Below are 16952 nucleotides of genomic sequence, written 5' to 3' on the forward strand. Positions count from 1 at the left end.
AAATGAACACCACTTCTTTTGTTTATTTTTGAGAGAGAGAGTATAAGCAGGGAAGGGGCAGAGAGGGGGGACAGAGGATCTGAAGCAGGCTCTGTGCGGATAAGCTGACAGCAGCAAGCCTGATGTGAAGCTCGAACTCAGGAACCGAACGGCAAGATCATGACCTGAGCTGAAGTCGGATGCTTAACCGAAACCTAACTACCCGGCGTCCCTCAACTCCACTTCTTGATGGAAATTGCTGCAAATAATTTGTGGTCATGTTTGATCTACAACATTGCTCTTCCTTGTTTGTTTGTTTCCTTCTTTCTCCTTTTGTCTCTCTTCATTTTAAATGAAGTGGATAGTTTATGGGTTGTTTTTGTTTTTTAATTGACTTGTCTTTCTTCTTGAAGTTTTTTTTTTTTTTTCAACGTTTTTAATTTATTTTTGGGACAGAGAGAGACAGAGCATGAACGGGGGAGGGGCAGAGACAGAGGGAGACACAGAATCGGAAACAGGCTCCAGGCTCCGAGCCATCAGCCCAGAGCCTGACGTGGGGCTCGAACTCACGGACTGCGAGATCGTGACCTGGCTGAAGTCGGACGCTTAACCGACTGCGCCACCCAGGCGCCCCTTGAAGTTTATATTAGAACAAAACTTACTTGCTTAAAGGATGCCTTCTGTGATTGCTTACTGTGGACAAGACATTTTTAAGCCCAAACTTTGGGACTGTTTGCCAAATTACCTTAGTAATACCAAACATCTGTTAATGCTGAAGAGATTAGTTTCTTCCCCAGGTAATTTTGATTTTTTTTTTTTTTTTTTAATCCTTTTTAAAAAAAATTGGTTAAGACCTGAAGGTTAACATTCTGGTGCTTTTATGGGCTGTGTTCCTCCATGTTTTGTTAGTCATCTAGAGATACTAATAGGGACCTGAAATGACAACTTTTTTTTTTCCAAAGTGCTTAGTGAAGTCAGGAAGGTAAAAACTCCACAGCTGGAGAAGGTGTCTGGGCTGTAGTTGTCTTGGGGAGACAGTGTTTTTATATGTGAAATAAAACAAGAATCTTGGGCAAGGTGCAGATGTCAGTGACCTGTCAGCCCATCAGGATGAATCAGCTGATGTCCTAGATGAGGTGACAATGTCAGCACAGTCAGCCCCTTACCCTGAGTTTATTGGGCCTCTCATTAAGGTAGCTGTCATAGCCCTTAGTTTAGAAAAGTCAGAGTCATTGTTCAAGATTCACCTGACTTTAAACATTATTTATTTTGGAGGGGGAAGGTCACTTTCAGTGTAAGAGTACAATTGGAAGTGACATGTGGCTGGTTTGCAGATTACAGCCATTTTGGTGTGCCCAAGTGTTACAGTTGTTAGGATCTTTAAAACTTGTCTCCAGGTGACTAGAGGCAATTTATTCTGCTTCTCCAAGTAAGTTTAATTAATTGTCTTGGGTCCCAGACAAGTAGATTTGTTAGCTGTAGTTTCTGATTTATCTGTTGCCCAAACCCGTGATAATTTGATGGGAATAGGAACTCTCAAGGTGGCATTTTATTGCAAAAGATGGATATTGGCTTCTAAATGCAGCTGATTAGAAGGCTAGGGCACAGTATGTGTTTTTCTGGTGACAGGGTCATTATTAAGGCTTTATAGAACTAGTCAGACGGCTGAACTGAATCTTCCTACTCTTGTGAGGTTATCTTCAAGGCATTTGGAGTGTTTCACAGAACTCTTTATCAACTGTGTTCTCTCACCGGCGTTTGTACCTTGTGTCAGTTTTAGCCTGGTTGTTCTGGGTTGTGAGGTGCTTCTTAGTGCAGCTGGTAACCAGATCTTTTGTCAATCGCTGCTGCCTGAGAACCTTGGATTTGGGTCTCACAGACCCAGAAAACAGTGTTGCCAGATAAGATTGCCATCTTATTTTCTGAGTAAAATATTTATCTTCAGAGAAAGCAAGGCAGATTGTTAGAATGAAGACAGGAACACAGGATTTTGATGGCTTGGCTATCTTACTGGCTGTAAGTTTTAAAAAGTTTAAATAATTTTAAGTTTAAATAATTTCAATAAATTAAAAAAAAATTTTAAAGACCTAAGTTTGCCTCAGAGATAGCACTTAGCTTTGTAAATGAGTCAAACAGAAAACTGTTACAGTGCTTATTATGTGTCAGGCACTATTTCACATCGGAGGTATAGATACAGATATGAACACAAGTTTTCTGCCCTCAAAGAGCTTACATTTTTGTTTGAAAAGATAGACAATTTTCAAATAAATAATTACAGATTATGATGAGTACTATGAAGAAAATAGATGTGGTGATGTGATTGAGAGTAAGGGAGAAGGGGATACTTCAGATGGGGTGGTCAGGCAGGACCTTTTTGTAGTGATGTATGAACTATTATGTGAAGGGAGGCAACCAGCATTTCCTGATGGGAGAGGAGTGTTCTGGGCATGAAGAGCAACAAATACAAAGGCTTCGTGGGGAGTATGTGATTTGGCATGTTCAGGAATAGGCAGGGGCCAGATTTTGTATGGATTTGTAGATCTCGCTTAGGAGGATGGAAAACCATTGGTAGAAAGAAACTGGTTTATCAAGAAAGCTAAATGATGTGATTTACATTTTTAAAATATCACTCGTGCTTCTCTGGGGAGAACAGATAGCAGAGTGCCCAGAGAGGAAGTAGAGAGATTAGTTAAGAGACGATTGCATGTTTTTTATTTTTATTAAAGCCCTGCAAAGTGTATAAGAGTTATGGAGGATGGATGGCAGAAGGGAATTGAACGTTTTTCAGAAAGTATTCCACTTTTTGAAACAGATTGTATTTTTATTTTTGAGAGAATGCAAGCAGGGGAGGGGCAAGGAGAGAGGGAGACAGAGAATCTGAAGCGGGCTCCCCCCGCCCCCCCCCCCCCGCCCCCACAGCCGCAAGCCAGTGTAGGGCTTGAATTCATAAACTACGAGGTCGTGACCTGAGCCAAAGTCGGACGCTCAACCGACTGAGCTACTCAGGTACCCCTCCACTTTAAATTTTTTAAATTTTTAAATAAAAACAATTTTTTTTAATGTTCATTTATTTTTGAGAGAGAGAAAGGTACAGAGTGTGAGCAGGGGAAGGGCAGATAGAGAGAGGGAGACACAGAATCCGAAGCAGGCTTCAGGCTCTGAGCTGTCAGCACAGAGCCAGACGCAGGGCTAGAACCCATGAGCTGTGAGATCATGACCTGAGCAGAAGTAGGACGCTTAACTGGGCACCCAGGCTCCCCTAAATTTTTTTTAATGTTTATTTTTAGAGAGAGAGAGAGAGCAAGCAGGGGAGGGGCAGAGAGAGACGAAGACAGAATCTGAAGCAGTCTCCTGGCTCTGAGCTATCAGCACAGAGCCCAACGCAGGGCTCAAACTCATGAGCCGTGAGATCATCATGATCTAAGCCGAAGTCAGATGCTTAACCAACTGAGCCACCCAGGCACTCCAAAAGTATTCCACTTTTAATTTTGATAAGATTACAAATAGGGCAAGAAAACCATAACATCAATAAGTACTGGTATGTGTTTTGAATTACGTTGCTCTTGATTCTTTGACTCAGAGTTGGAGAGAGACCTCTTGGTATGTCAAGGCCCTCAGCATGAACTCACTGTGCCCACTTAAGAATCAGGTGCATCTGGGCATGGCTTGAGGGCCTGTGGGGAAAGGTAACTAGTAATTTCTTTGCATAGGGCAGAATAAGGCATTTCCTGGGGAAAAAAATTCACCATGCAGTCAGTGTTTCAGGACCAACGTTGGTGGTGGAAAAGGGAAGGGTGATTCCATAGCCATGCCTTCCAACTCTAACCAAACTACCACACATTTCTAATACCAAAACCCTGGGGTGCAGGGGTTATAAAGAAACTTTTTCATAGAAATCTTAGTATGATACTAGAAAGGTAGACTTTAGCAGTGTGAGACTCACGGGATAGAGTTGTAAAGCAAAATGATGAATTTGGGATACTCCTCACTTCAGCATAGAACATGGCGAGACTTAAGTACTTTGAGGTTTCCAAGAACACAGGCTGGCTTGGCATATTAGGGGTTCTAGTGGTGGCATTCAGCACTCAGGGTTTCTAATGTGGATTAAGCAGCAGCCAGCTCTCAGAATCCTGTCATAGTAATAGTAATAATAAATATTGTAGTCAGAGGAGATACTAAATTATGTGTTTGTAATATTTGTACTCACAGAAGAAAATTCTGTCTCTGGCTTTTCTGTATTCTTCTCACCTACTGAGAGAGATTCAGTATCTGCTAGCTCAGTTACTATAGATTTGTCTTGTATAAAAGGATAATGGATAAAAAACAGCTGAAGAATTTCAAGGAGTAAGACTGGGTAATTAATTTATATAGAAAGCGGACTGAGAACTGCTTATAAGAAGAGGGGATCATTAGAGGAGAAGGAGTTGTGAGTTGTGAGTTGATGTCCCACATGGGCGTAGAGATTACTTAAATAAATAATAAAAATAATAAAATAAAACCGTGCATTAAAGCAGTGGATTTAAAAAAACAGGAAGTAGGAATGGATATAGAGGGTTCAGGCAGGTGTAGGGTTAGAGAAACATTGTGAGCAAAAGGAATTGGGAAAGAAGATACTAAGCTGCTGTGGATTTTGAAATGGATCTCTTTATTTTCTTTGGGAGTCTCAATATATTAAGATTAAATTGCTTTTAACTTTTTGTTTTTTGTTTTTTGTTTTTTGTTTTTTTTTTGAGGTTAGACTTGTTTCTTATATGTGATGCCATTCCAGCACTGGACTCATGGAGGCTGAACATTTATTCAGGTAATAATAGGTAACATTTATAGAGCACTTTCTGTGCGCTAGGCAACAAACTAAGTGCTATACCTGTATTCTCATTTAATTGTCACACAACCTCACAAGGTTGGAAGTGTTATTGTACCCATTTAATAGATGAGGAAACTGAGACTTTAGAGTATATCAAGATTGAGTTCACCTGAATTAAGAAAGCAAAAAGGCTACTGCTGTAGTTGAAGTGAGAGATGATGGTCGCTTGGATTAGATGATGTCATTTCTCACCTGTCATAAATACATGAATGTAAAGTGGTTTTGACTGACTGAACTTCACCCCTCATATCCATAGCTTCTTCCCACTAGTGAATACATCATACTTTTTGTCTGTCTGTCTTTATTTATTTATTTATTTATTTATTGTCTTTAAAACAATGGACATACTTTTTGGTAAAGAAAAATCCAATTTAGAGGGTTTTTTTCCCCTTCAATTTTTAATTTAAATTCTAGTTAGTTAACATGATTTAGAGTTTTAACTTAAAAAAAATTTTTAATGTTTATTTATTTTTGAGAGGGAGAGAGAGAAACAGAAACAGAGCATGAGTGGGGGAGGGCAGAGAGAGAGGGAGACACAGAATCTGAAGCAGGCTCCAGGCTCTGAGCTGTTAGCACAGAGCCCGACGCAGGGCTCAAACTCACAAACTGTGAGATCATGACCTGAGCTGAAGTCCAAAGCTTAACTGACTGAGCCACCCAGGCACCCCTAGAGTTTTAACTTTAAAGCTTTTCTGACTTTTTAGAAGTAGATAATAAGCTTTGAAGTAGCTTAAATTTATCGGAATAATTATCTACAAAAGGTAGATAGATATTTACCTTATGAAACAGATATTTACTTTGTCTTATAAAAGGTTAAGAAATAACTGAGGAATTCTTAAAAGATTATTAGTATAGATAATAATCTTTTTTGTTGTTTTTGATGTACTTGAGATACTGTTCACAGGTATTTTAGCTTTATGGAACCTTCTTAGGGCTTTTTCTAGGAGCCTTCCTGGTATACCTAAATGTTTATTTACTGATCATACTAATTGTTGTACTTGCCAGAACTGAAGAGTTCTGGCACTGGAGAGTTTTTAGCACTACCAACTGAAAATCAATCAAAAAATGGAGATTGAACATCTCTGAAATTATAATGTTGGTTAATAGAATTACTTGTAAATTTAAGAAATTCAAATTGATATGCTCCTCTGAGTGGCTTTCCATGTGGAGTTTTGCCAACTGTTTGCGCCGTTACCGAGCACAGTAAAACCGCTTGCTTTTACTCCCTTACCAGTTATTGAGTGGCCAGCATGAGCACATTGCCCTATTTCCCCTTTCCCCATCTTTTTCAAAAAAGATCGTGAGCTATAATTGACATATAGTAAACTGTACATATTAAAAGTGTACAGTTTGTTAAGTTTTGACGTATGTGTTGTTCACCCATGAAACTATTACCACAGTTCAGATAATGTATCACCCCCACAAGTTTCCTTATCCCCATTTAAAAAAAAATTCTTTTTTAATGTTTATTTTTGAGAGAGAGAGAATCCAAAGCATGCTCCAGACTCCGAGCTGTCAGCACAGAGCCTGGCGGGAGGCTCTAACTCACGAACTGTGAGATCATGACCTGAACCAGTCAGCCGCTCAACCGACTGAGCCACCCAGGCGCCCCTCCTTACTCCCATTTTTAATCCTTTCCTCAACTTCTGTGGTCTCCAAGCAACCACTGATCAACTTTCTGTCGCTGTAGAACAGTTTGCATTGTCTAGAATTTTATATAGATGGAATTGTAAAGAATATATTCTTACATTTATTTTTGGTTTGGCTTTTTTTTTACTAACCATAATTATTTTGAGATTCATCTATGTTGATGCATGTATGAGTAGTTCATTTTTATTGCTGAGTAGCGATCCATCATGTGGCTATAGCACAATTTGTTTATCTGTTTGTGTTTTGATGATGCACATTTAGGTTGTTTCCAGTTTTTGGCAATTAAAAATAAAGTTATACTATAACTATTTGTGTACAAATCCTTATATGGACATACGCTTTTTCCCCCTCCTAAGTTAATTTCTTTTTTTTTTTAATGTTTATTTATTTTTGAGAGAGAGAGAGAGAGAGAGACTGAACATGAGCGGGGGAGGGTCAGAGAGAGAGAGGGAGACACAGAAGCTGAAGCAGACTCCAGGCTCTGAGCTGTTAGCACAGAGCATAACGTGGGGCTCGAACCCATGAGCTATAAGATCATGACCTAAGCCGAAGTCGGTCGCTTAACCAACTGAGCCACCCAGGAGTCCCTCTTTTTTTTTTTTTTGTAGTGAAATTCACATAACTTACAATTAATAATTTTGGTATGTAGTTCAGTGGTATTTAGTGTATTTGTGATGTTGTGCAACCACTAGCTGTCTCTAGTCTCAGAACATTTTCATCATTCTATAAACCACCCCATACTCATTAAATAATAATTCCCATTCCCTCCCCTCCCCCCTCTGCTTTACCTGGTAACCTCTAATTTGCTTTCTGCCTCTATGGATTTACCTTGACTGGATATATCTTCTAAAAAGAATCAGGCTTGGGGCGCCTGGGTGGTGCAGTCGGTTAAGCGTCCGACTTCAGCCAGGTCACGATCTCGCGGTCCGTGAGTTCGAGCCCCGCGTCAGGCTCTGGGCTGATGGCTCGGAGCCTGGAGCCTGTTTCCGATTCTGTGTCTCCCTCTCTCTCTGCCCCTCCCCTGTTCATGCTCTGTCTCTCTCTGTCCCAAAAATAAATAAAAAACGTTGAAAAAAAAATTTAAAAAGAATCAGGCAGTATGTGAACCTTTTATGTCTGGCTTCTTTCATTTAGCATGTTTTCGAGATTCATCCAAGTTGTAGCATGCATCAGGACTTTTGTTCCTTTTTATGGCTGAATAATATTCCATTGTGTGGATATATTACATTTAGTTTATCCATTAATCAGTTGATAGACATTTGGGTTGTTTCCACTTTTTGGGTACTATGAACGTGTATTTACAAGTTTTTGTGTGGACATATGTTTTAATTTCTTTTGGGTATATATCTAGGAGTATAATTGCTGGATCATGTGGTAACTTTTTTTTTTTTTTTATGAAATTTATTGTCAGATTGGTTTCCATACAACACCCAGTGCTCATCCCAACAGGTGCCCTCAATACCTTTCACCCACCCACCCTTCCCTCCCACCCCCCATAAACCCTCGGTTTGTTCTGAGTGTTTAGGAGTCTCTTATGTTTTGGCTCCTTCCCTCTCTAACCATTTTTTTTCTTCCCCTCCCCCATGGTCTTCTGTTAAGTTTCTCAGGATCCACATAGGAGTGAAAACATATGGAATCTGTCCTTCTCTGTATGACTTATTTCACTTAGCATAACACTCTCCAGTTCCATCCATGTTGCTACAAAGACCATATTGCATTCTTTCTCATTGCCACGTAGTATTCCATTGTGTATATGAATCATGTGGTAACTTTTTGAAGTACTGTAAAACTGCTTCCATAGTGGCTGCATAATTTTACATTCCCACTAGCAATGTGTAAGGGTCCCAGTTTGTCTTTCCTCACTAAACTTACTTTCTGTCTTTTTGAGTCTAGCCATCCTAGTGGGTGTCAATACCATTATGGTTTTGATTTGCACTACCCTGATGACTAAGGATGTTGAGCATCTTTTCCTGTACTTATTGGCCATTTGTATATTTTTTGGAGAAATGTATATTTAAATCCTTTGCCTTTTTTGGATAACATATCTTTTTTTATTGTGTTGTAAGAGTTCTTTATTATGGATACCAAGTTCCTTATTCTATACATGATTTGCAAATATTTTTTCTTATTCTCTGAGTTGTCTTTGAATTCACTTTCTTGATGGTATTGTTTACGAAGTTTTAAATTTGATGAAGTCTACTGATCTATTTTTTCTTTTGTTGCTTATGCTTTTAGTGTTGTTTCTAAGAAAATTTTGCCTAATCCAAGGTCATCAAGATTTTTTTTTTAATAAATGATTACTTATTTTGAGAGAGAGTACATGCACAAGTAGGGTAGGGACACTGAGAGAGGGATACAGAGAACCCTGTGCTGTCAGCATGGAGCCTGAGGCGGAGCTCAATCCCAGGAACCTTGAGATCATGACCTGAGCCAAAATTAAGAGTCAGAAGCTCAACTGGCTGAACCACCCAGGCATTCCTCAAGGTCATGAAGATTTATTCCAGTGTTTTATTTTGAGTTTTATAGTTGTAGCTCTTACATTTAGGTCTGTGTTCTATTTTCAGTTAATTTTTATGTATGATGTGAAGTATCGTTCCAACTTTATTATTTTGTGTGTAGCTATCCACTTCTCTGAGCACTATTTGTTGAAAACACTGTCCTTAGCCTATTTGATTATCTTGGCCTCCTTGTTAGAAAGTTAGTTGACCATAAATGTAAAGGTTTATTTCTGGGCTTTCTTTTTTTTTTTTTTAATTTTTTTTTCAACGGTTTTTATTTATTTTTGGGACAGAGAGAGACAGAGCATGAACGGGGAAGGGGCAGAGAGAGAGGGAGACACACAGAATTGGAAACAGGCTCCAAGCTCCGAGCCATCAGCCCAGAGCCTGACGCGGGGCTCGAACTCACAGACCGCGAGATCGTGACCTGGCTGAAGTCGGACGCTTAACCGACTGCGCCACCCAGGCGCCCCTATTTCTGGGCTTTCAATTCCATTCCACTATGACACTGTTTTGATTACTGTAGCTTTAGTTGTAAGATGAAATTGGGAAATGTGAGTCCTCCAATTGTGTTTTTCTTTTTCAAGATTATGTTATTTGGTGTACCTGGGTGTCTCATTCGCTAGACCATGTGACTCTTGATCTCAGAGTCATGAATTTGAACCCCATGTTGGGTGTAGAGATTACTTAAAAAAAAAAAAGGATTATGTTGTTTATTCTGGGTCCCTTGCATTTCCATATGAATTTTAAGATGTTATTGTCAATTTCTTAAAAAAAGCCAGCTAGGATTTTGATAGGGATTGCTCTGAATCTGTAGATCAGTTTGGGGAGTGTTACCACTTTAGCAATATTAAGTCTTTCAGTCCATGAACATGGGACATCTTCTCCCTTATTTAGACCTTCAATTTCTATCAGTGACAGTTTATGATTTTTTTTATTTATTTATTTATTTTTTAAAAATTTTTTTTTTTTCTTAATGTTTTTATTTATTGTTGAGACAGAGAGAGACGGAGCATGAGCAGGGAAGGGGCAGAGAGAGAGGGAGACACAGAATCGGAAGCAGGCTCCAGGCTCTGAGCCATCAGCCCAGAGCCCGACGCGGGGCTCGAACTCGCGGACCGTGAGATCATGACCTGAGCCGAAGTCGGACGCTCAACCGACCGAGCCACCCAGGCGCCCCAGTTTATGATTTTTAATATATAACCCTTACACTTTTTTTAACCCTACTCTATTTAACTTTTTTGTTAAATTTATACTTAAGTATCTTATTATTTTTGTTACTACTGTAAATGGAAGTTTTTGCTTGATTTCATATTTGGAATATTAATTGTTTATAGAAATACAATCCATTTTTGTATATTGACCTTGTATCTTGCAACGTTGCTGAACTTACTTTTAGTGGATTCCTTAGGAATTTTTTTATTTTTTATTTTTTGTTTTTATTTTTTTTAGGTAGGCTACATGCCCAACTTGGGGCTTGAACTCACAACCCTGAAATCAGGAGTCACATGCTCCATTGACTGAGCCAACCAGGCACCCCGATTTCTTAGGATTTTCTATATATAAGAATATCATCTGCAAATAGAAAAGGCTTTCCTTCTTTTCCAAACTGAATGTCTTTTCTTTCTTTTTATTGCCTTATTGCCCTAGCTGTCTTTTTTTGTTTGTTTGTTTGTTTTAATTTAATTTAATTTTAATTTTAACTATATTTATTTTGAGAGAGCTTGAGTTTATGCACGCGGGGGAGGGGTAGATAGAGAGGGGGAGAGAGAATCCTAAGCAGGCTCTGTGCTGTCATTTCGGACCCTGATGTGGAGCTCAGTCTCACAAACTATGAGATTATGACCTGAGCTGAAATCAAGAGTCAGATGCTCAACTACCTGAGCCACCAGGCATCCCAAATTTTTATTTATTTAGAGGTTACTCAAACTCACAACCCTGAAATCAAGAGTTGCATGCTCTTCCCACTGATCCAGCCAGGTGGCCCCAGACTGGATATTCCTAATTGACCTAGCTTCAAGTTTGTTGATTCTTCTGCCTGCTCAGATCTTGTGTCAAACCCCTCTACTTAACATTTTTCGTTTTTATTATTGTACTTTCCAACTCCAAAATTTCCATTTGGTTCCTTTTTATAATTTCTATCTTTCTATTAATATTCTGTTTCTGGTTAGACATTATTCAGGGATGCCTGGGTGGCCCAGTCAGTTAAGCCTCTGACTTTGGCTCAGTTCATGATTTCAGGGCTCATGAGTTTGAGCAAGCCCCACATCATGGTCTATGACAGCACAGAGCCTGCTTTGGATTTTCTGTCTCCTCATTCTCTCCCTGTCCCTCCCCAGCTTGTGCATACTCTTGCTCTCTCTCTCTCTCTCAAAAATAAGTAAACATTAAAAACTACAAAAAAACAGACATTGTTCTCATACTTTTCCTTTAATTCTTTAGTCATAGCTTTTTTTTTTTTTTTTTTTTTGAGAGCATGAGTAGGGGAAGGAGAGAATCTTTTTTTTTTTTTTAATGTTTATTTATTTTGGGGGTGCTTGGGTGGCTCATTGATTAAGTGTCTGACTCTTGATTTTGGCTCAGGTTATAATCTCATGGTTTGTGAGTTTGAGCCCTGCATCGGGCTTTGCACTGACAGTGCAGATCCTGCTTGGGATTTTCCCTCTCTGCCCCTCTCTAGCTCATGCTCTCTATCTCAAAGTAAATAAACTCAAAAAAAAAAAAAAAAGGTGCTCCTGGGTGGCTCAGTCATTTAAGCATCCGACTTCAGGTCAGGTCATGATCTCTCGGTTCATGAGTTTGAGCCCCGCATAGGTCTCCGTGCTGACAGTGCAGAGCCTGCTTGGGATCCTCTCTTTCCCTCTCTCTCTGCCCCTCCCCCACTCTCTCCCTCTCTCTCTCTCTTTCTCTCTCTCTCTCAAATAAACATTAAAAAAAATTTTTAATATTTTTCCCCTGTCTTTTATTTGGAAATGCCACTAACCCCTGTATTAGGCAATTTGGATTTGTCCTACAGTTCACTTATGCTTTGTTCATTTTATTTCAGTGTCTTTTTTTCTTTCTACGTTTTATTTTGGTTGGTTTCTATTGCTGTGTTTTCATATATTCTCCCCCTGATTTGTTCTGTTGCAATTTTTAATCTGCTGTTAATCTTACATAGTGTACTTTTATCTATACCATTTCAGATTTTTTTTACTTCTTCTACCTAACATGCTTACTTTTTCCTTTAGATTCTTACACATATGGAATATAGTTATAATTTTCTAAATGTCTTTCTTTACTAGTTTTATGCTCTATCATTTCTCGGTCATTTATTTTAACTTTTCATTGTGAAATAAGTATAATATACAGGAAGTTGGGAAAAAATGTACAGCAATATTCCATGTGCTCTTCACCCAATTTATCCCCATTGTGACAGCTTCTGTAACTGTAGTACCATATCAAAGGTAGGAAATTAATATTGGTACAATGTATAGAGTCTGTTCAGATTTGACCAGTTTTACATGCACTTCTCTCTGCATGCGTGTGTGTGTGTGTTGAGGGAAGTTCTGTGGAATTTCATCTTGTATAAATTTTTGTATGCACAACCACCATCAAGATATAGAACAGTTCCATTCCCAGAAGAATCCTTCCTGTTGCCCTTTTACAACCACATCCACCTACTTCCACCCCATTTATGAACCTGTAACCCTGGCAATTACTAATCTATTCTTCAACTAATATTGTTGTTTCAAAATGTTAATTAAATGGAATCATACCATATGTAACCTCTTGAGATTGACTTTTTCTCCTATTCAGCATAATTCCCTTGACATCCATCCATAGTTTGTACCTTTTTGGGGGGTACAAATTGCTGAGTAATATTCTGTGGTATGGCTGTCCCAAGTTTATTTAAACATTCACCTGTTGAAGGACTTCTGTGTTGGTTGCAATTTTTGTCCATTATGAATAAAGCTGTGAACATTCATGTATAGGTTTTTGTGTAAACATGTGTTTTTATTTTCCTGGGATAAATCCCCAAGAGTACAGTTGCTGGGTGGTAAGGTAATTACATATTTCATTGTAAAAGAAACTGTCTTCTAGAGTTCCTGTACCATTTTGTATTCCCATCAGCTACGTATGAGCCATTTAGTTTTTCTGCATTCTTGCCAACATTTGGTATTGTCAGTATTTTTTATGTTAGCCATTATGATAGGTATGATAGATATCTCATTGTGGTTTTAATTTGCATTTCCCTCATGGCTAATGATTTTGAATGTGTCTGCTCATGTCTTTTGCCCATTTTCTAATTGTTTTTTTAATTTTTTTAAATGTTTTATTTATTTTTAAGACAAAGAGAGACAGAGCATGAGTAGGGATGGGGCAGAGAGAGAGGGAGACAGAATCTGAAGCAGGCTCCAGGCTGTGAGCTGTCAGCACAGAGCCCGACGCGGGGCTCAAACTCACGAACTGTGAGATCATGACCTGAGCCAAAGTCAGACACTTAAGCAACTGAGCCACCCAGGTGGCCCCATTTTCTAATTGTTTAAGTTTTGAGAGTTTATATATTCTATTTATATGTTCTAGGTACAGTTCCTTTGTTAAATATGCAAGTATTTTCTCCAGTTTGTGGCATACTCTCTTTTGTGAACTCTAGACTCCTTTGCTTTCTCAGACTTTCACTTTGCACAAAGGGAGCATGTTGGACTCTCCCCAGGTTGCTGCTTAGCTCCCCCCTTTTTTTGACATTACTTAGAAGCACTCTCCAGGCATTAAGCATGGGTAATCATGGGGCTTACTGTATTTGTTTCCCATTTCTCAGGAATCACTGTCCTTTATTGCCTGATGTCCAGTGTCTTAAAAACCACTGTTTTACCCATTTTGTCTCTTTTGTCTGCCAGGAAGGTAAATATGATCTTTGGTACTCCATGTTAGGAATGAAATCTACCCCCACTCCCCTCTCGCTTTCCATGGCCAAAGCTTTCAATAACATTAGGAACACCTGTTGTTAGTAACTACCATCTAACAATTCCTTCCTTTCTCAAGTTCTTAACAGAAAAGGAGGGGGGAATAGAGGCTAAATATAATTCAGACAAAAAGATACTTCTGATGTTGTTCGGTGTCTGTTGAAGCCCAGCTACTTCCAAAAGTTTGCAAATCAATCAGATACAGGCTTAGAGCTAGAAATAGGTTAGCTACCATAGCACAAGATGATGGTGTGAAAAGATTTTAGTGACAGCTTGTGTGTGATAATATATCCTTTCTTGTTCAAGGTTCTCTTTGGATGTTAAGCTAGATTCTGGCTTTCATATGCCTTTTCTCTATTCTTATCCATAAAGTCCTTTTCTCGAAAGAATGGCTATATTTATAAAACCACATTTTCCTATATTTAAAAGGTAGAGTTGACTAGTTAAAAGCAGCCTTTCCAGCCTAAGTGCATCTAGTTAGGTAATTGTCCCTTAACTTTTATTATTAGTTTTGGGACTTACATTAGCATTTATGATGATTTGATAAAAATATGCTAGAATTTCTTAAAAGAGTTATCTCTGCCTTTTAAAGCTACAGTTATCTATGTAAAAACTCAGAGAGATATAATATTGCTACAGGATCACATAGTTCTCAAACATTGAAGAAAATATTTCTTTGGACTTATTTTGTGGAATTAGGACACATTTCAATAATAGGTGACTTTGAGTTCTAGGAATCTGCTAGAGTCACCTTTGGAATAGAGCAGCCTCTGCTTGTGCCAGTCTTATCAGGAAAGTTTTATTTCTCTTTCCAGCTTATCACTTTAGCTGATGAACCAAGGGCATAGTTTGTTATATTAGTAAGCTATTTTTTTTAACAGTTGCTGTCATGATGCCTTGCACAGAGTGGTTACTCAGCGAGTATTTACTGGATGAATGAATGCCTCTTCATTGAGTCACTGCTTCAGTCAACTCCCTTTATATATTTCATCCAGGATCTTTCCATCTCCATCCTTTGTCATTTTGTTACTTGTTTGTATTTCCTCTGGAGGGGTGAGCACAAGGCAAAGAAGAACAACCTGAAATCTTTCTATTGTTTATAAGTAACTCTGATAAGAAAAAAGTATTATATGAGAAGAGATTGAAACACTTGCCTGAATTGCGATTTTGAAAAAATTCTTTTTTTTCAACGTTTTTTATTTATTTTTGGGACAGAGAGAGACAGAGCATGAACGGGGGAGGGGCAGAGAGAGAGGGAGACACAGAATCGGAAACAGGCTCCAGGCTCCGAGCCATCGGCCCAGAGCCTGACGCGGGGCTCGAACTCACGGACCGCGAGATCGTGACCTGGCTGAAGTCGGACGCTTAACCGACTGCGCCACCCAGGCGCCCCTGAATTGCGATTTTGGAGTTGATGCTGATTTATCTATTATATTTTTCCCTACCATTCCTAACAGTGGATGATTTTTTGCTTTACCTTGAAGCCCTGACAAGCTTTTTCTCTTTATAACTGATAGCTGGTGATATGCTTTTTTACTTTTCAATTTTATTTCTAGTTTTTATAACTTTCCTTTTCCTCTGTATGGAGTCCTCTACCTCTTCTTCATTCTTATTATTTTTTTTTAAGTTTATTTGTTTATTTTGAAAGAGCATGCGAGTAGGGCAGTGAGAGAGGAAGAGAGAGAGAATTCCAAGCAGGTGCTGCACTGTCAGCGCAGAGCCCAAGATGGGGCTCAAACCCGTGATCTGTGAGATCATGACCTGAGCTGAAATGAAGAGTCAGACACTTAACTGATTGAGCCAACCAGCTGCCCCCCTCTTCTTTATTCTTTAAATATTTGTGTGTCCTGAGGTCTCTGCATATCTCTCTAGCCTTCTTTGCTGCTAATATTCCACTGTTCTCACCATGCACTCTCCCTTTAAAATCCAAGATTTCAACTTCTGTCACAGTTTGGTTGTAGAGATATCCGGTCTCACCAGTATAACTGCCTATTGGGCACTTTGATTAGTCAGCTGATGGGCACATCACATTTACCATGTTTTATTTTATTATTTCATCTTTTTAATTTTATTTACCTGGTGCTCATCAGGACAAGTGTACTTATTACTGTTATTTTTTGAGATTTTATTTTTAAGTAATCTCTACACCCGTTGTGGGGCTCGAACCTATAATCCCGAGATCAAGAGTTGCACGCTGCACCAACTAAGCCAGCCAGGTGCCCCAACAAGTGCACTTTTTTTTTTTAAACGTTTATTCATTTTTCAGAGAGACAGATCATGAGCAGGGGAGGGGCAGAGAGAGAGGGAGACATAGAATCCGAAGCAGAATCCAGGCTGTAAGGTGTCAGCACAGAGCCGGACATGGGGCTCAAACCCACTAACTGCAAGATCATGACCTGAGCTGAAGTCAGTGCTTAACTGAATGAACCATCCAGGCACAACCCCCTCCCCGACAAGTCCATTTCTTTATCTCCATCACCTATTTCATTGATCCCCCGTGCCCCCTTCCCCTCTGGTAACCATCAGTTTGTTCTCTATTGTTAAGAGACTGTTTCTTTTTGTCTCTCTTTTTTTTCCCCCCTTTCCTTGTTTAGTTCTTAAATTTCACATGAGTAAAATTGTATGGTATTTGTTTTTCTATGCCTTACTTCTTTCACTTAGCATTACACCCTTTAGCTCCATCCATTTGTTGCAAATGGCAAGATTTCATTCTTTTTTATGACTGAATATTCCCTTGTGTATATACCACATCTTTATGCATTCATCAGTTGATGAACACTTGGGCTGCTTCCATATCTTAGCTGTTATAAATAATGCTGCTGTAAAAATAGGGGTGCATGTGTCCCTTTTAAAAATGTTTATTATTGGGGCGCCTAGGTGGTTTGATTGGTTAGGTGACTGACTTCGGCTCAGGTCATGATCTCACAGTTCGTGAGTTCGAGCTCCATGTCGGGCTCTGTGCTGACAGCTCAGAGCCTGGAGCCTACTTCAGGTTCTGTGTTCTCCCTTCTCTCT

At 39.1% G+C, this 16952-nt stretch overlaps 1 protein-coding gene across 33 annotated transcripts in view; it reads left to right on the forward strand.

Annotated features, from left to right (window-relative positions):
- The window catches only part of R3HDM2 (R3H domain containing 2), a 163513-nt gene that overhangs the window by 35392 nt on the left and 111169 nt on the right, over positions 1 to 16952 (forward strand). For 21 of the 33 annotated variants that reach the window (XM_058742267.1, XM_058742268.1, XM_058742271.1 and 18 more), the window contains exon 3: positions 4713 to 4780. The exons of 5 other annotated variants lie outside the window; for them this stretch is intronic. In XM_058742267.1, the coding sequence (XP_058598250.1) occupies positions 4713 to 4780 (68 nt within the window). The remainder of the gene's footprint in view (positions 1 to 4712; positions 4781 to 16952) is intronic. 7 more of the 33 variants (XM_058742287.1, XM_058742294.1, XM_058742296.1 and 4 more) reach the window with 1 other exon arrangement.

This window comes from Neofelis nebulosa, chromosome 8, assembly GCF_028018385.1.
Source record: "Neofelis nebulosa isolate mNeoNeb1 chromosome 8, mNeoNeb1.pri, whole genome shotgun sequence".
In the NCBI taxonomy this organism is placed as follows: domain Eukaryota; kingdom Metazoa; phylum Chordata; class Mammalia; order Carnivora; family Felidae; genus Neofelis; species Neofelis nebulosa.